Raw genomic sequence first — 24670 nt, forward strand, 5'->3', positions numbered from 1 at the left:
TATCTCTCTATTTCTCAACTTTTATAGCTCCATGAAAATATAGTGTTTTGTGCAATTTACTGTAAATATGTGTCTGAGATTTAATTTGTCCTGTTTGTTGTTTTGTAGCATTATAACAAATCCCTCCTTTGTAGCCCATATATTCTGGTATATCTTTTCATTACTATGTTGCATTCCATTATGCAGTTTACTTTTCAACTTCCAATTATTCTTTTTTTTCCCTCTCCCACAAACTGCTGCAGTGTCTTCTTGTAGCATGAATGCTTAGCTTGGTTCACTCATTTGAGTTACGTATTAAGAAATGTCGTCATATCATGAGGTTTTTATGTGGCTGAGGCTAAATTATATTCATAATGTCGCTCTGGTAATTTTTGTTCACATTGGATATTATCGTTATTTTTAAATATTTTCAAAGTTTTCAGTGTAATGCAGATTGTGATTATTTTAACGAACATTTTTTTTCTTTGCTTCTTGGGTTTTTTTGGTTTTAGTTTTTCCAGTTAAAACTCATAGACTTTTTAAAATATATACTTTGAAATCAAGATGCATTTCTACAAAGCACAAATTCATATATTTTGCCCAACTTCCTTTGGGAATGTTTTTCTTTTTGTTTTGTAGAAATATTTGATGCATTCTGTGTAGAATTTTTATATATTTATTGGACTTATTTTCTCCTAGGTTTTTAGTTATATTGATTCTTTTTGTATAATATATTTTGATACAGAGAAGTATTGATTATTTGACTTGTTAATTTCTTAGATGATCAATTTTTTTTTTATGTTTCAATGAGAGCAGGGATAATGTCTGTCTTTTTTATCACCTAGTACTTCTACTAGATCACAGAACAAACTATGCAAAGGTATTTTCATGAATATAATAATGTTCACATTATCCTATATTTTATAATAACCTTATTTATATTTTTTAAACTTTTATGTTTTAATTTACTTTGATTTTATTTTGCAAGCAGTGTGAAATAAAATCATTTTCAACAAACAAACAAAAAAACCCAAAATGTAAATACAGGACAGAAATAGACTCATAGACATAGAATACAGACTTGTGGTTGCCAGGGGGGCAGAGGGTAGGAAGGGATAGACTGGGATTTCAAAACTGTAGAATAGATAGACGAGATTACACTGTATAGCACAGGGAAATATACACAAAATATTATGGTAGCTCACAGAGAAAAAAATGTGATAATGAGTGTGTATATGTCCATGTATGACTGAAAAATTGTGCTGAACACTGGAATTTGACATAACATTGTAAAATGATTATAAATCAATAAAAAATGTTATTAATAAAAAATAAAATAAAATAAAATAAAATAAAATAAGATCATTTTCCCCAATCGGATAGCCAGTCTTCTCGTACAATTTAATGAATAAAGATAATTTCCCTATGGCTTGGTAATACCACTTCCATCACATACAGTTTAATTTGTCAAAGGAAAAAATGTACTGTACAAGTTCAACAGGCAAGGGAGACTTTATTCAAGACAATTAAAATAGAGATCAGACTGTTGCAGTAGAGAAAGGAACTGAACCCAACATCACTGAAACAAAAGGCAGGAGAGATTTAAGCACTGGGGTGAGCTAGTGGAAAAGGACTGGAGGATATTAAGGAGAGATTGGTCAATGTAATTAGGACAAAGTGTTTGCTAATTGGTGCTGATTGAAATCAGGCTTCTACCCTACCACAGAAACTGGGAGATCTGGCTCTTTCTTGATGACTACATTTCAAAGGGATAGCTCCCACATCCTTGAGAAAAGCATTCGTGGGTTATACAGTTTTCAAAAGGCTGAGAGAAGATTTACATCTCAAAGGAGCAAAGAAAAAATTTACAGTTGTAAATGTAACTGCTCTGAGTAAAGGGAGTTCAGGGGCCTAGGGTCAAGAAGAAACCTGTCTTAAATTGAGTCAAGCTGAAGAGAATGTTACAGCTGTCGTGGTGACATCATAAGTTTAATTTCTTTTTGTATTCTATTGTCATATTAATAAAAGTATCTATTTTTGAACCATTTCTCATTTAATTGCTATTGCTTGCTAATGCATTACTATCTGGATGTTAAAAACTCATTTTTATTGTCTTCTTATTATCAAACTTTTCTTGCTTTTGTTTTGTTTTGTTTTGTTCTGGGCAATTTTCTCATCAATATGAGTTTAATTCTAGTTGTCAAATTCTATGAAAGATTATGTTGAAATACACATTAAGTATAAAAGACACTGACACCTATACAAATTGCATTCTTCTCTAATATTTCTTACCAAAAACCCATATTTTTCTTCAGTGCAATAATATACTCTGCTAAAAAGAAAAAGCAAAACATTTTTCAGTGTCAGATAAATGATGGCCAGTGATTAGTAAATGAAATTTCACTAAAAGTTTCTAGAATTATGCTGGTTTCTTGTTATAGGTGCTACTGCTTCCTCATAGTTACTTCATTTTTTTTTTTTCTTTCGGAAAGGCAGGAGGAAAGTTGAAGTTGGAATAAATATCTGCAACCACTGTTGAACCATCCAGAGATTCACACTACTACATCTATTTCATATGTTGTTCCCAGCTGTTAACCTGGAAATTATTTCTGAGCTTATCAAAATTAAATTTCCCCAATGTGTACCCTAGATTCTAACCCTCTTCATTTGCATAAGGACATCAATCAAACAACATTTTTATTCCCTGCTACATCATGAATTTACTTTTTACTAAAGACTATATATAAAGGCATATCTGCCCAGCTACAGCTATAATTATTTGATTCCTCTTGAGTGAAACTTGCTTTGAAAAATAAAATAATTATGTAATCCCTCTAGTATCAGTTCTTTCCCCATATCTGCCTAACTCAACATCAATCTAACTTCACCACATTATACTACCAGCGAATCAGTGTTATGAAAACCAATGGACAAATAACAATATTCACTTTTTTCTTGATCTCCCAGGAACATTAGACTCAGGCCCTCAATTCATTCTTATCACTTCTATTCCATGCCACTTTATTCTCTTAGTTTTCCTTCTAATTCAATAGATATTCCTTTTAAAACACCTGTATTGTTTTCTCCTCTTCTGCATAAACTTATATTTTTGGACTGTCTCAGGACTGGGTCCTTGACCCTCTTTTCTGTCTGCATTTATTCTCTTGGAGATTAATCTCTGTACCATGACTTTAAGTAACATCTATATAATCATGACCTTTCATCTCTAATATAGACATTTCCAGACTTGTATATAGACATCCTTACTTGAGCTTTGCCTAATAAATGTGCCAAAATGAACTCCTAACCTACCCTGCCACTACCCAGCATCCTATCCATCTCAGTTGATGGCAAAACTGTTCTTCAAATTGATTATGCAAAAAATTTGAAGTTACTGAGATTTCTTACTTACATTTACAGCCCAACAACCTGTTTTTAATTGGATTCTGTTTATTGTCACAATATGCTTATGCTAAGATTGAGACAAGAAAAAGACAGAGGAACCTAGGACATTGTTATCTTCATAGAGCAATTTCACCAATCCATACAGGTTCTGTCTGAAAAGGTGAATGAGTAAAATATACCCTGAATTTACTATGCTGTTGTGTGTATATATACATGTATATATGTGTATTAGATATATATATGTATGTATGTGTATAAGATATATATATATATATATCTTATGCCATCAAATCCAATCTTAATTGAAACAGAGAATTTTCTGTGCAATATCCAGTGCATTATTTCATAAACTTTTTACATGTCTCATTGTGTCCTTTAGTAATAGAGTCTTGCTTTTCTCTATTATATTCTACTACAAATCTTATAAAACTACCCCTGGAAACTTTATAAAGTCATTGTTATGATTGTGAATACATATATTTTTCTTCTATAATGTGTCTCCTGTTTAGAGTTTTAAAGTAGCTAGTAGTATACTAGTAGTATACTCATGGTTGCTTTGCTTTGGCTTAACCCTTCAGCCAAATATTCAATATTAAGTAGAACTCATGATAGCAGTATTACTTTTAACTTTAAATATATTGTTTGTTATGACTCATGATACTTTCCATATTAAGATTTTATCAAATTAAGATATCCTTTAATAGTTATTGTACAATTTTTCTATAATTAATCTGGACTATTTTTAATTATTTTTCTGTATTTTAAGAGAATTATAATTTATATGCTTTAATCTGTTGATATAATAAATACGTATTTCTTCCATTCTCTTTAAGAATCCATTGTTTCCAATTAGACCTTGAACATAACAAATTCAGAAACTGTGTATGCTTATGTCATCCAGGGTTGAAGTTCTGTATGCAACCATATTGTCATATAAGCCTAAAATATAAACATCCTCCTCTGTTCCTACTCATGTAAATTTCTTCCTTTGCCTTAAGAGTAGAACAGTGCAAGGAAACTTAAAAAATATGATGGAAAGTGGCTTAGAGCTGGAACCTTATCCCATCCCAATTCACTAACTGGGAATACTATCGTCCATGAAGAGATCTCCTTACTAAAAACTGCTTAAGAATTTAGAAAATTAACAACAGATTAGGAATTGTGTCTGAGTTCCTTCTTGTTGTGAAATATCCATATGATTATAACAACATTTAGGGATTGCTGATTCTAGAGTAGTGCTAATGACAAACTAATTTGCGACCTTAGATTCCTTATTTTCCAGACCACATTGATGGAGTTAGCCTGCACAGGATTCCATTGTCTGCCTCATGTTTGCTATGCCATGCTAGATTTATTCTTCCGACGTTTTTCATGCCAGTTACCAAACATATCAGTCCATCTTGTCTTATACAAGTCCGAATATAGAAGTAATTATGTTTTTGTGTGTGTATCACATGACTAAAAGAAACTTACTTCTGTTTTCACTACAAGATCCTGGCAGAATTTTAGCAATTTGCTTTTAATAAATTGAAAAATTAAGATCTGCTCTCAATTTAATAAATTAGTCTCTAATATTCACATTGGACATTATTTGAACAGCTTTACACTTTTCTCCTCTTTGGCTGTAATGAAAATATATATTTGACTTTTAGTTCAATGAGAAATTCAAGCAACTCCTAATATAACCTTGCTAAACTGGTCTCTCATTGATACATGATACCTTTTAGAAGGCTAGTGGTTTCAAACATTTGAAAGGCATGGGATCTCAAACTGTGAATAGGTCACTTAGTAATTTGCAATTCTTCACTCTCAGTATCTTTTTCTTAAACTCACACTTCCTTTATTGATGACTACTTTAATACAACAGACCATTTGTCAGGAATTCAAACCATTCTGATAGGAGACAGAATGCTAGGATATCTAAATTCCAATTAAATGCACTGTTGCACTTTATTCCTTTATTTGAGAAGCTAAAACAAGAACCACAGACTGAAACAGCAGCTTGAAAGATGCTTTGATTGATAGGGCATGGTCCTTTTTCTAATTGTTATACATTTAACTGGATTGAAAAGATATTGCAATAGTAATCAATGTTTGCTTGGGAAATGAAATGTACTTAAAGTGAATGTTATTTAAATGGAATTTTTCAGGAAGGGCATTTGTATATTTAGAATTTTTCAATTTACATGAAGATAATGTAAAACCCATTTTTGCTTTAAGCCATGTGGTTAAAATCTTTTACAAAAAGTTCTCTTTCCATCAATGAAAAATGAGGTAGCTGAACTCAGTTTGCTCCTTTTGTTGCTGGAAACTTCAAATGAATTACCTCAGGGACAACAATACTAAGAATATTCATGCAAGGTGAGAATAATTGGATGAGACTTAATCAGTGAGTGAGCTTTCTGAAAACTGATATCAAAAAAGAGAAACTTTTGGATAAAGAATGATAATGATAAATTATTTAATTTAATGATAATTTATTAAATTGAAGCCTAGTCAATATAAAAATGCAATTAGTTTTGAATATCAATTTCTTTTTTTTTTAATTTTTTTAACTTTATTTTTTGGGGGGAGGAGATAATTAGATTTTTATTTATTTATTTTTAATGGAGGTACTGGGGACTGAACCCAGGACCTTGTGCATGGTGGGCACATGCTCTACCACTGAGCTATACCTTCCCCCTACCTCTCTTTTATTAGCACATGACATGCCTTTATCTTCTTCACTCTACAAAGGAAGTTCACTAAATATAACTGGTAGAACCAGTGATTTCAACAGTACAAAAAATTATGTACAAAGTAAAAGACATACTGTTTTTAGCCTGAGAAATAACTGTACAGAAGACACAGATGGGAAATTCAGACTTAGCTATGTTGCTCAGGAGAACGCTCCTTCTTTAGGAACCCTTTCCATCAACATGACTGTGCAACACAACTGGCTGTCAGAGTCAAGGCAAAGGCGAGTGTGGAAGCAAGCTAAGGCATGGGGACCACAGTCCAGGCTCCCCTATCTGCTTGGGTGGGGCAGATGGCAGCAGGTAGGTGCACAGGAAGGATGGGGAGGCAACAGCAGGGAGAAGAGGGGAAGGTAAGACAATGTACTTTCTTCATCTCTTACCCACACCTGTCCCCACCAGGGCCAAGGTCAGGGTTTTGATCATAGTTCTACAAACCAGTGGTTCTTAAAGTGTGGTCTCCTGACTAGGAGCAGCAGCATATCTGGGAAATTTGTTCACCCCAGACCCACTGACCAAGAAACCCTAGGAGTGGAGTCCAGCAACTTGTGCTTTATGAGGAAACTTACAGGTGACTCTGAGGCACAACAAAGTCTGAGAACCACTGACTCAGGTGTCTCCTGCTTGAAGACTCACCAGTGAGCATGAAGCCAATTACACCATACATTTATAGGACAGCTCCTGTCTCCTGCAAGTCAAATTACTCCCAGGCAAATCATTAAGAATTACAACTATCCCCCCCTCTTTTCATTCAGTCCCAGCAATGGCTGGGACACAACCCTTAGCGAGCCCCCCTGAGGTCACCCCACCCATCTCAGCCCCAGCAGAACCAGAGCTACAGAAGCCTTTTCATCAAAGGTCCTACTTTTTGTCTGTGGGTGTGATGCTGCCATTCACGGCTGTGCTGTCTGCTGCCTGGATGGAGGTGGGCCCAGTCTCCTCTTCACATATTTTCAACTTCTTTGTGATTGCCTGGTAACAGACAGTTGGCTTCTCGGTTTTGCTGAGCAGGAAGTGATGGAAATGAGGGACTGCATCTTTTACAGCCTTGCTAATGGTTGGGTGCCATTTAAATGCGGCCATGGGTCCAGCCATCATCCCCTTCACGGTACTAGACTTGGGGATGGTAAGATCCTTCTCATCCTTTGGGAGCCAACCCCACTTCCAGGGACTTTGCTCCTGGGTTCTTTTTAGAGGCGACTTGGAGCCTCTCTCTGAGGAGCCTGAAGACACTTGCTTCTTTCCTTCTCCCACGTTCTTCTTCACCTTCCGTTCAGACAGGCTAAGCTTGTGCTTCTCATCACCTGAGTCTGGCCTACTTCTCTCCTCACTGGAATTACGCCAATTCTTGTCATCAGCTGAATTGTGGGATGATGTCTGGTCTTTCCCTTTGGCTCTTCTGAGGAACTCTTCTATGGCATCCACAGCTTGCTGGAATCTCTTCCCCTTGTTGATCTTTATCATCTTCTCCTTATGCACATGATACGGTTTTAGCTGTTCCACTTTGATCCAGGCATGATCTTCTGTTCCAAAAAACTTTACAAAGAAGTGTTTCTTTCCATGCAGCTTCTTTAAGTCCTTGGGTGGGTTAACAATCTTTCCTGGCCAAGGAGGATACCGGCCGAGTTTCCCCCACACCAGATTGCAGAGCTGCAGACTCACAGTCACCATCTTACCACCAAACCCATCAATTTCTAATATTTAAAGTAAAAAGAAAATAAATGTAACAAATGGAATACCGCTAATATTTTTAGAGGGTACGTTGGCAAATTTCTGTAGAATAGCTTTGGAAAATTGTTTTTAGTTATCCTTAAAATTTTTTAAATAAAATATTTTAATTACTTCATTTTGAAAAACTCTAGTGGACATAGATCTTAAAGTTCAGTCACACACAATTTGAGATGATCTCCACAGAGCATGTGGCTCATGTTCCATATGAAGAGATGGACATTGTCTTACTAAAATTTCTTGACTAATAGCAGTTCATAGTTAGAGTGTGCACTCAGCGTAACCAATCAGTCCCTAATTCCCCTTCCCGTTCCTTCCTATGTTGACCTATCTTGTAGTTGTGAAAATATCCACATCCACAAACAATAAATCTGAAAGTTGGTAGTGTTTCCAGTGTTACATTTAGCAGTGGATGACATTTTAATTAGTTCTTCCCTAGGAATATGTCCAAGTGAATTGTCTATGCCTGTTTATAGGTGTGTGTATGTATGTGTAACTTTTTTGGCCTTATTCTTTCAGCAATTCCAAATAGCAATTTGTTGTTTGAAAGAAGTGGGGAGTAGGCTGGAAGTTCATTTATATTAGATTGTGGTAAGCCCAGGTTTAATATATTACTGATTCAATGCAGTTATAACCAGTTATCCCTATTCAGCTGAACTCTACACGTACATTTACCACCAACATTGTGTCAGATGACTGGTTTTCAAATTGTGTTTCTTGGTGACTGGCAAAACTGACAAATTGTTAATGTTATGGTTCTCTCATTTCTGCATCAACCACAATACTACTTTTATCTATTTCATATGTATAAGGGAGTTTTTTAAAAAAGTGTCTAAGCATTTACAATAAGACATATGAGAATTATTTTTATTCTATTCTAAAACAGTTTCTATAAATTTTGCCATTATGGAAAGAGCTTATGGAAGCATTGTAGACAGTCATACAGTAAGGAAATGCTGACCACAATTGTCCAGGTATTTGTTGCCAAGTGTATTATAATTTTGGCGAAATCATTTTGATATTCTCAAAGTTCTGTTATGTTTTATGGACTGTGATTCTAAAGTTTTCATATTTACAATGGGTAACTTTCAAAGTTTTATTCATGTTCTCCCATTTAGAATATACATTCAGATATTGTGATGGCTGAGTACATGCAAACCTTTGATTCTCTGTGTAAAGAAAGAGTATGTACTGGTAGATATTTCAACTGAAAATTAATATGCTAAATTATTTTCAAAGATAGTCACACTGCAAATTAATGAAATAATGTATGAATGTGAAAAACAATTTTTGTTTTCCAAAGTAAAATTCCCAAGAGTTTTTTTCAGAATTATTTTGGATTAAAGACAAGAATAGGTGTTTCCACATTTTCAGCAGTCACTTCCATTGGAGCTGTAAGTCAAAAAAAAAAATAACTGATGTCAATTCAATAGCTTTACCTCTTTAACTTTGGCCATAGATTATTTTGAGAAATATTTAAGTTTTGCATATTTCTTTATTCATAGAAATGTATCATTTATTTAGAAATGAGAAAGTATGACTCTCTTATTTGGCATTATTTTAAATATAATATTAAATGTATCATAGCATCCTATACTGGTGTAAAATGCCTTGTTTGGAAGTCCTAATAATTTTTTTATGTGAAAATTTGTTGTGGCAAAATCTTGGGTTTGAGTCTCATCTCTGACTTGAATTAATACCCATATGTAACATCATTAGGTCACTAAACCTGCTGAGCCTGTTTTTTGATAAGATAAAAATGTTTTGTTGTTTTTATTTCACTTGATTATGGTGAGGATCAAATAATGCCAATACAAATGACAACTGTTTTCCTTCCTTGAAATCCTGATCAGTATAAATATTCCTAGTATGTCCTATTATTTCAACTAGGAACTCAGATACACACATATAAACATTCCTTTGAATTACAATTACTTTCAAAGGGCCATTCTAGTTACAAGCATCACATAGAGAGATAATTGGAAACTGGTGGTTGCAGCCAAATATGGTTCCCTTTAAAAAGTGGCACTGGCTCTTTTTTCCCTCCTTATGGTGACAGTCCCATGGTGTCTGTTTCTATGTTTGGAGGTGGGGAGGGGAGTGAGGGGAAAACAAGGGATGATTTATCTTAAATGTACTCAACACATAAAATTTTATATTTGATCACCCAGTTATTTTGCATATATTTTACACTCACACCCAGTGTTCAGTGAATGTTCCTAGTCCTAGAGTTGCTGATTTTTGGAGAGCATTTCCATTGCATCTACATATTTGAAACTTCATACCACCATGATAGAGGCACTGGCATTAAACTTAGTCCTCCATCTCAGAACTTCCTTTCACTTGAGTTAATTATTCTTAGGAATTCATTGGCATGTGTCCTATACTCAAATCTCTGTTGAGATTATCTCAAATATCAGATATTTTAATAATCTCAAACTTTATTAAAAAGAGAAGTTAGCTAAATATTTTCCCTTTTAGGGGTTTGCTTTTATAGGATACACATCTGTCAGTCCATCTCCTGCAACGCAAAAATCTACCTGCCAAGTGATGAAGGAAGGGATGGGGTAAAACTTATGTGGAGAAACATCCCTGGTGCATGTGTTTTTAAAAAGAATTTAAATAACTTGTCAGTTACCTATTTTTTTCTCTTTGCTTTATTTGGAAATTTAAAGCAACAAAATTATGGATTCTGTTTATATTCTGACTTTTTCCCAAAAGTCATATAAGTTAGAAAATAATAAGATTTTAAAAACTAGATTAGTTATATGGTGCATAAAAGAGAACTAGGAAAGCCAGAGGTAGTGTTAATATGCAAACACAACAGTCGTAAAACATTCTACACATTTGCTAAAAATGGACCACAAATTTGATTGTAAAATTCCTGAATGTCAAAGGCAAGATCCATTCAAAGAGTTAGAATGTCCCTGTGGGCTAACAACAAACAGTTCCTCAAGAGTAGAACAGCTCTCCTGATACTAAGTCTGAAATAAATGTCTCCTTTGGGCCCCATAATGGAAGGATCTTAGAAGTGTTAGAGATATTAGTGTTCAGCCAGTCCAAGAGCCTATTCCATTCCTGTATTCTTTCTGGTCTAGCCTTCCTAAAAGACCATATGTCTATTTGAATGAGTTCATTGGCAAAAAAGCTCAGCACTAATAAGGCATTTCATTATTCAGCAGACAATTTCTAGTTTTTAAAAATGTATTTCTTTTGTTTAGCCTCGTTCTATGCATAATTCTTTAGTCATAATTTTAATTCTCTCGAGCAAAGTAGATCAAGAGTGCTCCATATTCTGCTTTTAAATAATTTAAGAATAGCTGCCATTGTTCCCTTATTCTTGCACACATTCATTTAAAAATGTGCATTGTGTTTCTAAAATTTACTGTGCAAAAAGTTTGGTGGATATAACTGTGAACAGTGAAAATTACTGCTCTTACTTCCGCTGGGTTTACCAAAAGAATTTTTTGTTTTTACATATGTCTGTTTATTTCACAGTTTTCTCCTTGGATTGAATATCGTAAATTCACCTTTTTGTCCTTTACTGCCATGCTCTTTGACCTGGCAGCCTGACTTGAATGGAATATGTCAATGGGTCCTTTGCCTTTGGGATTCTAGATGGGTGGGGTACAGACAGTGGTGAAGAAGAGGAGGGGAGGATTGTGGTCAGTTATTTATTCCTTTGGTCAACACCCTGTGAAGACACCATCAGTTAGCTTTATCTATCAACCAAAGGTGACAACTTCTATAAATCAACTCTGTTTCCAGTATTCATAATCTCTTCATTTGTTCCTCTGTTTGCCTAAGGTCCCCACTCTTCCTAGTTCAGTGATACTCAGCTTTCCCTTATGGAACCTATACCCTGATATTTTTTTAATCTATGTAACTCTTCTAAAAATTACTCATCTATTTTGTTTCTTTCTAGGAATGTGATAGGCACAGTTTATAGTACCAGAAATAATGTCTACCATATAGTAAAGACATCTAGTAGATGCTAACTAAATAATTAAAAAAAAAAACAAACCTAAAGCTTGAGATTGCAGATTTCACCATATTCTTTTCCTTCTCTTCCTTCTTCTCCTCCTCTTTCTCCTCCCTCTCACTCTCTCTCTCATTATTACATAAAGAATCTTTGTGATTCTTAGTTAAAATCCATATATTTGTAATTTATGAATTAATACAACTTTCAATAGGCAACTATCTATGTACTTTATTTAACAAATCTAATTTCTTATCAACATTAATATAGAAAAAAGTTTGAATAGTTCAAAATTAAATTAATAGAAACATTCACGTAGTCATAATATAATCATCTGTAAGTCCTAGTACCAGTTTTTCTGGGAATACTTTAATTTGCCAAGGATATGTTTAAAATGTAATGTCCAAAGCTGTATTGTGTGTGTGTGTGTGTATATATATATATACATATATATATACTGAAATCACAGTAGTAATTTTTTCATTCTCTTCAAATGAATATATTTTGTAATTAATTATCTAATACGCTTATTTTGATTTACTAAGAATAAATATAGCCAAACATGGTAACAAAAGAACATTAGAACACAGAACAATGATAATACCTTCTGAATGATTTCAACTTTCTTTTCACTCACTGGGAATAGGAGAAATTACTGACGAAATACTTCAGTTTTTATCTCCAAATATTCAAATTATGTTTATTTGCCCAGTCTTAACAAGTAAAGTGGTGATTGCAGTAAATATCCAGCAAGTCACTTTTATGAGAGTATAATAGAGGATGTTTGATAAAGACACACTTGATTTCTTTTGATAAATGAAATTATATTTCTAATACACATTTGATGGAGTTTCTAATAACACATTTAACAGAAAGACTCCCATGTCCTTTATGAATAGATACATGCTCTGTCACATTGCACACTATATGTTTAGTGCATAGACTAGAGTTTGGAACACACTAAGTGTTCAATAGATGTTTTTTAACTGATTGACTATTGAAGTGTACATTTGTTAAATGATTCACATGTAGTATAAAGGTTATTAAAAACACAGACTGCTCCTTGAAGTAAATGGAGACTTCCCCTATTTTTCTCCCTGCCATCCTATTAATTTAGAAAGTACAACATATGGAAAAAGGAATTAATATTATGTGCACTTTTGAGTAAGTTGTAAGAATGCAAAACAAAATTATACTGAGAAATCAGTATCTTATTTGAAAGAAAAAAAATAGAAGAGAATACCAGTCTGTCTTCTCTAATCAAGTCAGAGGTAAATTGGGAATCAGGGATGTAAAATTATGAAAAAATTGGAAATTTTTACCAAATTTTAAAACCTCTAACTGTGGTTATCCTCTGTTTTCCCATAGAAAACCCAAAACCCGGGAACATTTTTTTTTTTTTATCATTTAGTTCACAGCAGAGATGAATAACTGGACAAGCAAGGGTCCCCTCTGCAATTATCTTATGTTGACCTCATCACCAAGTATAGAGGAAGGTGTAACATTGTTCATATAAAGTAAAGTGAGCCTAGACTTTAGAGGATGGGAAATGGAAGAATCACTGGGAGATAGAATCACAGTCCTAATGGCTTCTGAAGTCCTGATCAAACATGCTCAGAGGCCATAACTTATTGCACTTTATGTGATTTTTTTTCAAACATGTTGCCCACTGTGTCTTTGCTTTTTAAATCCAGTTGGGTGTGAGTTTTCCATTATCTGTAACAGAAAGCATCATACTTCATATTTATGGTCACTTTATTATATTTTTTAATAAAAGAAAATTTAGAACGTTTTTGAAACTGTTATGTTCACATGATCACCTCTAGCCCCTGAGGTTAATTCTACCTAAACACCATAGCTTCTATAAAAGGGGAATGGCTTGTGTTAAGGATAAGTGGATCATTCTTTGATAAATCAACATCCATATCTCTACTCCATCTCATATCCATTTGTGCCATCATTCTCACCTAAATAAAACCTATTCATCCCCTCCCAAGAGAAAACAGCCCAACATTCCTCCTGGAGAATATTAAACTATTCTTCCAGTTCCTGATACGTCACTTTATGGTGCTTCTGTGACTAAGTAATGTATTCTGAATATATAAAGAATGTAATAATACATAGGAGGAGGAATAACTGCAATAAAAATTACCATTTGGAGATGGGTAGAACAGAAAAATGTACATCTCATTGTGGGAACAGTAAAGGGTAACCATCTATGTAGTGACATGAGCTGCTTGGTTAGCCAAACTATATGTCCTTGGAGATACCCTATCTGAAGTTCCCTTATGTGTAGTGTCCTCCATGACCTTCGTTTAGTCGTTTAAAAATACTGTACTTATGGTCATTTACAAGGTCATTTTGTAGATCTGTATAACTTTATCATCCAAATCTATGTTGACAGTAAGTCATATGTTTTAGTAATTATTGCTTTCTTGAAATTCTTTTACTAATATGACCAGAATCTGACAGCAGAATCTTTAGATTAAAAGTAGGCGTAGATTTTTATCCCTTTGTATTTAGAATTGGTCTTGGTGCTTCAGTCATTTCTCTATCACTGAGCTAAACAGCTTCATATTTTGTTGAAATTTAACTTTCTTAGAGTGTGGGGACAGAGTTATTATATAATTTATTATTTCCCTTAAGAAGTATATTTTTTAGGTGGAGAATTTTTAATCTGCGTTGCTTACGAGAGCCTTGGTATGTCAGGATCTTCCTGAATCTAATCTGCTAAAATTCTCACTTTGATGTCTCAGCTAGCACCAACTTCACATTCCATAATGCTTTCCTTCATCTGGATGAGCCTGGTATGGCCTCGCTCCATATACCAGTTAAAAAAGTGTGTTAGATTCTAATAGTACATGAGTGTTTGACTTTATTTAGATACCTCTTGAAAAACCAGTCATGCTCTAAAACTCACCCCCATAAATCAATATGTAATATAAGTTGCAAGAAAATCTGTGACAGAAGAAGTTATTTTGAGATCCATGATATCTTAAAATCATACTAGTTTTAAAAAATCTATTATGCTACCTCATAAGCTCAACCTTGTCATATGGAAAACTACTTTTGAAGTGGGTGAAAATATGTTCTCCAACTTTGGATAGGACTAAAAGTTTAAGAAAATAAAGCCAGTTATTTTACGAACAGCTATTTTAGGACATAGATGTGGCTTTGGGATGAGAGGTGCATGAGTACAGAGGAGGTAAGTTCACTCAGAGAAGTCTTTTCCGTAGGTATTTTTATGGAGGTGCTGCTCCTTCACTGGAGAGGCTGCTTCACTGTAAGATTAAAGCCACAGTGGATCTTGACTTTCTTTTTATGAAGTAAGCCAATATATTGAGACTAATACACCCTGCAGTGAGACGCTAAATACGTTTTAAAAGTCACAATAATAGTGGTTAGTTAGTCCCATTTTTATTATCAAGTTTATCTGCTGTTTCCTCTTTCACTCGGTCTTACTATGAGAGAGTAGAACAAGTCCTTTATTAGTCAGACACCCTCAAATTTGACTCTTAAATGCAATCTGATCATGAAGGGTTATAATAAGCAAAACAGCCTATCCAGAGAAACTTTCATAACTTCTTTCCCAGCTATAACTTACCTTCAAGTACAAATGACTTAATTTGTTTTTGTCCTGTGGGATGCAAGGTCAATTATAAGATTATCTTTCTTTTCACATTTTTTTTCTTTTGGGGAACCAGGTTTTTATGGTAATATTTGGGAAGAAAAAAAATTGAGACCTTTTGTAGAAAAGATATTAATCCTTACAAGTAGAAAAATAATAGCCTATAATAGAAGTAGCTGATGTAGTCTTTGGTGTGGCTTTGAAACCTATTCCAAGTTGTACTTTCGGGGGGGATTCTCAGAGCCATGTCACAGTGTTTTCTCATAAAGATGCTGCTCTTTCTCCTCCAGTCAGAAAGCATCTGGATAATATCCACACCAAATACTAAATAAGAAACATTGCAAAATATAAAATAAATTTTAAAAAAGGAAAGAAAACGTTGAACCTTAGGTACTGAGCAAATGCCAGGTCTTGCAAACATAATGCTAGTCCTAGATTATTGATTTAAAAACAACAAAAAAACTACAAAACAGTAAAACATAAAAACAAATTAATGTTTTATAGATTCTGGGAAAAAGAATTTTCAGCAAAGTACAAAAATTTAAATCACTTCTTTCTTTAATTTTGTAATCATTTACTGTGAAGAAGCTCAGAATGTCCCTTCTGTTTTAAATAACAAAGTTGATAACTGAGCAAGGAAATGTAATTTGGATTATAAAACTTTTACTTTAATAAAAATACCTTAAACCGTGGAAAAAAAAAAAAAAAAGGTAAGATGTCAAGTTCCTACTTTAAAAGGCTGTGTGTGATGTTTCAGACCTGACCATAGGCAATGACAAAGGGTCCAGCTGACAGTCCTCATGGAAAGCTGCACACCACACCAGGCTTGGTGCAGGGCCAGTGCAATCAGTCTCTGAAGAGTTGCAGATATACACAGGGCCCCCACCCCACCCCGGGCCAGTCATGTTCTTTCACCTGTTTACATTCTTAGCCTAGGCAACTTATTCCTCAGTCTCTGTAGATGATGCTGTGGGCCAAGGTCATCTTCAGGCACCTCTGCAGAGTCCTCCTTATGGGGGCAGAAAAGAGAAACCTTGAAGTCAGTTTATCTCACTCCAGCTCAGAACCCACTATTTTTAGACCCCTAACCCTCCCTCCTTGTATCACACAAACCCCAGAGTCTATAAAATTGCCACAGTCTTTTGTTCTGGGGCCCCTCAACAGCTAGAGGACCAATATGTATGTGCTGATTCATCTGACCCTCGATCCATGTGCCCAAATCCATGGGGGAACAGAGAGAGTCAGCGTTTTCTCCAGTTTTAGATTCTTGGTTATATATCACAGTAAGTGATTAATGGCTTAACTCTTTTATTTCTGGCTTGTGATTTTATTTGGCTTCTCTGACACTTAATGATAGCTCAGCTTGCTCTCTCCTAACTCAGCTGAGCTCCTGACTGTATGAAAATTACCAAAAAAAGGAAGCTATTAATGCAGAACTGTGCATCACTAGCTATGATCTGATATCAGCACATTGGGTAGCCCAGATTCTGCCTCTCAACACTCATGAAACAAGTGTCTGAATATTGAGACATCCAGTAATGCTGATGCTGAAACTCCCAAAATATGAACACTGCGGGGAAGTTGAAACAAAATCATGCCTCATGTTTGCTTTCCAAATCTTGTGGATGCATCTGTGTCTGAGCCTCAATCACACCACAGTCCTAACTCTAATGTAGTCTTGAAAATGTAGTTTTGAACTGGTCCAGGCTTTAAATTACAGGGAGGAACATTAGTGAGAGAATGGAAGATACTACAAAAACTGTCCACCATGTCTACCACAGTCCAAGTGTTTGCTAACAACATCTGTACACAAATATTTTTCACATTTAAACTTACAAATAACATAATCTGGCTAAAAAATGGAATTCTTTCCAAAGAAATGAAATTGGAATCAACATTTCAACCCTGAGTGATGATTATTTGTCATTTAATTCAGTTAATATCCCATCCAGACAAAACTATACTGTAGATAATTTATAAAGTGAAAACCTATAATACAACATACATTGCACAACATTGTACTGGAAAGTGAAAGAGAAATTAAAGAAAAATATTATAAATAACTAAATAGATAATCCACTTCTCATTTCTGCATATGAACATATAGCCAAATTAGACAATATTGGCTTTTACAGCTTCTTTTCTTTTCCCACCAGTCTAATGTTCCGCTCTCTCTCTCAGACAGTAATTCGGCAGCTGATTAGTCATCTGATAGGGTTGCAAAGACTTTGGCCTTAAGTATTCCTCTAAAATTCAATTCGGGTACTTTTCATTGACATTTACCTGACTGTGGAAAAGACAGCATCTTATCCCTTTACTTAAGACATATACCTAATCCTGTAGGACAGAACCTCAAAACTGTAGGATGAGGTCTTTGCTGGAGCCTCATGTGAGCTTCATGAGGCTTCTTTGTCATGTTTCAAACTGGTGCTTTACCGTGCACTCTGCGTGTGTGTGTGTGTGTGTGTGTGTGTGTGTGTGTGTGTATTTCAGTTTTGTTTCCATTTATTTCTTTTGCAGAGTTTCTGTATTTCTCATGAAATTCCCAACTCTTTACCCATTATATTCATCTTGATCATAAAAATTTAAAACCTATTTTTAATAATTACTTTAAAGTACAGTTTTATTGTTAATTTCAATATATATGTCATTATTTGGTCTACTTCTACTAATTGTTTTTCTCTATTTATCATGGGTTGTATTTTCTACTCTTTGGAAATCATGTATTTTTAGATGTGTATATTCATAGAATGTATAATTAGAAGTTTGGAGTCTGTTATTTGGATTGAAAAATATTGAATTTGTTCAGGCAGCCTTAATTTTCTAGTACATCAACTTGATGCTGTGAGGTTTCTGTTTTAGGCATTGTTCAAAAGTAGGTCCTTTTGAAATTGCACCTTGTACCTAGGGTGCAACTCTTAGTTGTGTGACGTGTTTCTAACTCTTAAAGTTGGATTGTCTCCAATTTCAATAAGAAGTTCAAGGTTAAAGCTCTCTAAATTGTCATTAAGTGAAATCCATACTCTGTCTCACCAGCATTGGGAAGATACTAAAATTGAAAGCATTTTGAGCTTTCAATGTGATAATTTCTACTGTGTTCCTTGGAGTCTTACATTGTAAATGTATAGTTTAAAAATTAGTATTATTTGAATTGAGTTTGACACATTTTCAGCTCTGAATGGCTTCCTGCTTCCTCGAATCTCCTCTTTGATTCACAGCAGCTTTTTCAGTTCTAATTCCAACCTCTGAATTCTCAGTCCAGTGACATTGCATCTATTCTCTGTGTCCTATGTTCCATGTGAATTGGGGACTACCCTGAGATAACAATGATAGTTAAGTGTGGAGTCCATCTAGCTTTCTCTCCTCATTTTAAATGATATAACCCCTCCAGTTTCTACCTGTTTTTGTTTGCTTTCTTATGCATTTGTTTAATTTATATTTAAGCCCAGACTTTATGTATTGTCAACAGAAAAGATAGTTTGGTATAAACATTTTTCTCTGTCTTTAAAAAGAAAACAAAATTTTCGTCTTGTAATAACTTTGGAGATACCTCATTAATGATCTTTGTCAATGTTTCAGCTATTATAGTCATGAAAAATATAAAGATGATAAAATGTGGATGTAGATGAAATATATGAAAATATTGGGCATCCCTTTCAAAGAAGAATCTTCAGATTTCTGAACTCTGCATATTAACATAATTTATCTTCTACCTTTAAAAGCTATAAATTATACTCTGATGTATATAAAAATAGGCATTTATTTTGCTTACTTAATATACATGTGAATTTTTATAATGATAAATGTTTTCTTTTCAAAAAGGAAGCATTCTACTATTAATAAAATGTTATATGAACTGTAACATGATAAAAATAAATTTAAATTTTATTGGAAACAGCAAGATAGAGAGGCAAATAGATTTGTAGTCATCACTCATTAGATGTTAAAGCTTTGTATAATTATCATATCTCACTGAATTTCATTTTCTTCTTCTATAAAATGGAACTGTTCTTAGGATTATTGTGAGTTTGTACTAGGATATTAAATGTCTTATATTTCCCATCACAAAGGATGTTCTTAATATATTTTCAACTCTTCCCTAATTAAGTCAGAATCATTGCAGGAATATACAAAATTACACTCCATGACTAAAAATGCATATGTTTATGTGTGTTTAGAAATAATCACTCTGTAATTCTTGCTTGAATTTTGAAAACCATATTTTCCTTTTTTAAACTACAGTTTTATCTCTTTATTTGAAAATATAAAATGAGTTGTTTCTTTTAATTATAGAGACTCATTTATTCAATCTTCCATTGCATATTGGTTGAACACCTACTATTTTTTTCAATGCACTTTAATTAAAAAGAATTTAACAAGTCAACTTTTCCTAAACAGAACTTTAAAAAAAATTTTAATTGAAGTACAGTCAGTTGCAATGTGTCAATTTCTGGTGTACTGCACAATGTCCCAGTCATGCATACACATACATATATTCATTGAAAACCATATTTTCTATCAGTTAATGTGGCACTGTTCAATCCTTAGTAATTATCTGAATTCTTATTTTGTTTTCAGATAAGAATCTGTATATGACTAGTACAGTAAACAAACTGACATCAGCCAGATTTTTAAAAATTGTTCACTTAAGAATCTTTTCTTCATCATAATATTCCTTATGAAAAATACATTAGTCATCAAAATAATTGACTGTTGAGAAATAAATGTGTTCTCAATTGTTCTATCATAAAGTTTTGATCCATTTTATTATCTATAAATATTTAAATTTCTAGTGACCTCTTTCTCCCAATGATTCATTGTTTATCCATTATAAAGTTGTCTATCATCTATCATTGTGAAACAAATATGCATGCTTTTTTCAAGAGTTAACCAAGAGTAAACTTGTACCAATCAATAATCATCATATTAGTCATTGTCCAAGAAGAGCAATATTAAATTTAAGAGCAGGGCAATTTATTTGAAAAAGCCTGAAAATATGTTTTCACTAGCACTGATTCTGCTTCTGGTTTTACTGTCAATTCAATAGAAAAAATACTGAATTTATCAAAATCTCTTTTTAAAAGATTAAGAAACATACTTAGTGAAATTAAGTGACTTGTGACTTGCTCAACTGGAAGTTGCAGAATCAGGATTTAAATCCAAACTACAAAGTTTGATTTTTAAAAATGTCGTTTTAAAAGTATATAATAAGCCAACAAATAAAAGTAATAACTTCCTTCAAGCTCATGCATCCATCTAGATATTGTCCAAATTTCCAAAGCAAAGGATATCAAACAGGTCTAAATTTCATTCTCTTTTATTCTATCTTCCAATTCATTTTTCAATCTGCCACAGTTTTCCAATTATACTTCTCCAAGATTATTAATCTCTTCAGTTCTAATTGTTGATCCATGTTATGTTTAAGATGTTTTTAATCTGTTAAAAAAAAACATTATCTGCATAAGTTATCGGCATGACTCATTGGAGTTTATACTAATTGTTATTTATTTTATTCTTTTATTTTTTTCTTTTCATTTTTACTCCCTCTCTACACTCTTCACTCCTACTTAACAAGGAGTCTGGAGGCAGGTTGCTGCTGTTATAAGTGAAGCAATACAAAGTCAAAGCTAGACTCTGTCAATATCTTGACTTGTTCCTCCAGACCAAATGCTGGCTGCCACAGTTCCAGGTACCAAATCAGTCTTGAACTCCAGAGTGGGTCACATGAAGTCTATATATTATTCCTTTATTTAAGAATAATAAAACTTTCCAAACAATTTTCTCTTATATCTTGTTGACTGAAGCTGAGTTATATGGTCATTGATTGCTTCCATGGAGAAGAGCAGGATTCTAATTTTCCCTACATTCTCAAACTGAGATTCCTTTGTCAAAGAACAAGGTATATAAATCTTATCAGGTAGACAATTAATAGAGAGTTTTCCCCAGTATAGAAATTATTTCCAGAATTTATTTTATTAGACCTTTCTGAAGCATTTATTTAGTTTAGCTCATTGAAATTTTCCTGTTCTATAGTCTGTGATCCCAGATGCCCTTTCCTTCCACGTCTCTGGTTGTTCTTTATAATTAGTTATGGATTCTTATTTCCAACCTAAATCTAGTGTTTTTCCCTTCAAAATTAAATCCTGAACTCTTCTCTCACTCTTCATGTATGACATGAGTTCCAGTGGTTTCAGTTGCCTATGCTAAATTTCTGCTATTTTTATTTCCAGTCCACTCTCTTCCATTTATTACTTCCCTTAGACCCTGGCAAGAGCATCTGCTGACATGGGCCCCAAGCTGAGGATGGCCACCTATCTCTCTCTCTCTCTCTCACACACACACACACACACATATACAGACACACACACACTACAGAGTCAGGAGTAAAGAGAACAAAACATTTCTTTATATTGCTTGCCTTTAGGTCCTAGAAACAAATGCTGCCTGCTTAAGAATGTGGTAAGGAAAATTAGGGTGTGCCACTGCCAATACTGGAGAGAGAGACTGCTTCAGAGTTCAGGGAGAATTGAATTGGCAGAAGTGAAAAGACGCTTTGTTTACTTTTTCAAATCTTTCCTCAGGCTGTGTGAATTCAATGATTCTTGCATTAACAAAGTATTGTTTTCCAATAGCAGCAAGTATCAATTTTATTGCTTTCTTATATGTTTCACATCTTGGTTCCAGGGCATTCAATTTGCATGACACTTACAATCATTAAACATGATGTCTGAGAAAGATTCTAAAATATCAAATAATTAATATCACCTAGCTAGCTAGTTAGCAAGATAGATTAGTATATGTGAAGAGTGATAGCAATTCTTTTTTTGCCAATTGGATGATAAATACTAGAAATGTGGGTAATTTTATATTCAATAAATATATAGTACACTACATTCATATTTTTCATATAAGTAACTAGAATTTTAATGTTATTTAATTGACTTAAAAAGATTGTCTTTGGGCTGTTAGATAGTCATGAACAAAATGAATTTTTTAGCAGTGGCCAAATTTTGGCTAAAAGTCCAGAATTTTTTTTTTTTTTAATTGGCAGCAATGGCTTATATTTGTCACTATGAAACATAAGATCAACAAATAGCCATTATAATTTTTACATCCTTTCAAAGATAACACAAGATATCTTCTGGACTTGTCCTTATTTGTAATATCTTTATGATCACATTATATCTTAACCTATAGTCATTCTCAAACACTCAGTGAGGATGCTGATTAATTACTGTTGATGCAATAACGTTTACTTTAAACAGAAGCTAGATAAATTAAGAAAAATAAAGGTGCCCTTCATATGTAGAGGTAAATGTAAGAATTTCAAATATACTTGCTTTGGATTTACAATACCTACAGTTAAGTAACTGTGATGTAGATTTAAACTATGAATGTAAAATATTTATACATATTATATATATATGCTGATAATGTTGAAATAGCTTAAAATAAGTGATCAAATTTAGCTGTTTTAATTTTAAATATTTTTGTCAATATTTAGAAATTATATTTTTTCCAAATCAAAGAGCTGCATAATTATATTTTTTCCAAATCAAAGAGCTGCATACAATAAAATAAATTAAAAAAAATAGAACAAGGAAACAAAATTGGTGGTGAGGGAGAAAATAAATTTTAAATAATCTACAACTGCATATCCATAAGTCCTAGAAACAAATGTTGCTGCTTAAGAATGTGGTGAAGAAAATTAGGGTGTGCCACTGCCAATACTGGAGAGGCTGCTTCATTGTTCAGGGAGAATTTAATTTTAAATAATTAAATTACAGCTGAAAATATTTTGATCATTATAGATCAGGGTAATATATCAATTGGTAAATTATTTGATTAAGTTGAGAAGTGTTTAAATAAGTTGCACAATACACTGCTGATTTTATTCATGCTAGAACAGCATTTAAAATTTATAGAAGATAAATATAAGGGATACTATATGCATCTAAATATTGCTTCAAGATTGTAAAATCACAATTTATGTGATAGACAATGATAAGATGAAATTGAAACTAAATTTCTATAACAAGGATATTTCATATGTTCCCATCATAATGTTTGAATCTGATATGTAGAATGAATGGTTCATTTCTGAATCTAAAATTTCAACAGATGTTTTCACGTGCAAGTATACATGAAACTATAGCAGTTAAAATGGTATGGTACTGACATTTAAAACAGGCACATAAGCCAATAGAATAGAATTCAGAGCCCAGAAATAAATCCATGTATATACAGTAAACTAACATTTGAAAAGGGAATCAAGAATAGCCAATGGAGAGTGGATTGTTTCATCAATAAATGGTGTTGGTAAAACTGGATATTCACACACAAAAGAAGGAAATTGCACTGTATTACGTTAATTACAGAAATTAACTCAAAATGGGTCAAAGACCTAAAAATAAGACCTGAAACCGAAAAGCTCCTAAGAGAAAACAAAAAGAAAAAGCTTCTTCACATTGATCTTGGCAGTGCTTTTATGGGTATGACACTAAAAGCTCAAGCAACAGAAGCAAAAATTAACAAGCGGGACTGTGTCAAACTAAAAAGCTTCCGCGCAGCAAAAGAAATAATCAACAAAATGAAAAGACAACCTATGGCATAGGAGAGAATATTTGCAAACCATATATATCTGGTAAGAGGTTAATTTCCAAACTATATAAGAAACTCATATAACTCAATAACAAAAACAAATAGCCAGATTTAAAAATGGGCAAAGGATCTAGACAGATTTTTTTTCCAAAAAAGTTATGCAAATGTTGAACAAGTTGTGAAAAGGTTCCTCGAGCACTCTAATCATCAGAAAAATGCAAATGAAAATCAAATTGAGATATCATCTTACACCTGTTAGAATAGTTATAATCAAAAAGACAAGAGATCACAAATATTGGTGAGGATATGATGAAAAGGGAATCCTTATGCATTGTTGGTAAAATTGTAAATTTGTGTAGCCACTATGAAAAACAGTATAGACGTTCCTCAAAGTGTTAAAAATAAGACTGCCACATGACCCAGCAATGCCACTTCTGAGTATATATTGAAAGGAAATGAAAACAGAATCTCAAAAGAGGTATCTGCACTTCCACGTTGACTGCAACTTTGTTTACAATAGTCAAGATAAAGAAACAACCTAACTGTCAATGAGTGAACAGATAAAGAAGATGTGAAATATATATATTTACAATGGAGTATTATTCAGCCATATGA

General features: G+C 33.4%; 1 protein-coding gene and 1 non-coding gene across 2 annotated transcripts; both read right to left on the reverse strand.

Moving 5' to 3' along the window:
- Window positions 1–5991: 5991 nt before the first annotated feature.
- TRNAG-ACC (transfer RNA glycine (anticodon ACC)) lies at window positions 5992–6064 on the reverse strand. The gene has a single exon. It is a non-coding gene; the product is annotated as a tRNA-Gly (tRNA).
- Window positions 6065–6673: 609 nt separating this feature from the next.
- On the reverse strand, window positions 6674–7790 carry LOC105103273 (cytokine-like nuclear factor N-PAC). The gene has a single exon (XM_031465640.2). It carries the CDS (start codon window positions 7788–7790, stop codon window positions 6981–6983), a length of 810 nt encoding a protein of 269 aa, XP_031321500.1. The 3' UTR covers window positions 6674–6980.
- Window positions 7791–24670: the final 16880 nt, after the last annotated feature.

The sequence above is a fragment of the Camelus dromedarius genome, chromosome 13 (assembly GCF_036321535.1).
Source record: "Camelus dromedarius isolate mCamDro1 chromosome 13, mCamDro1.pat, whole genome shotgun sequence".
Taxonomy (NCBI): Eukaryota; Metazoa; Chordata; class Mammalia; order Artiodactyla; family Camelidae; genus Camelus; species Camelus dromedarius.

Bases quoted from the DNA above. Each gene is read 5' to 3' on its own strand.
- LOC105103273 (XM_031465640.2), bottom strand. From the start codon at position 7,790: ATGGTGACTGTGAGTCTGCAGCTCTGCAATCTGGTGTGGGGGAAACTC.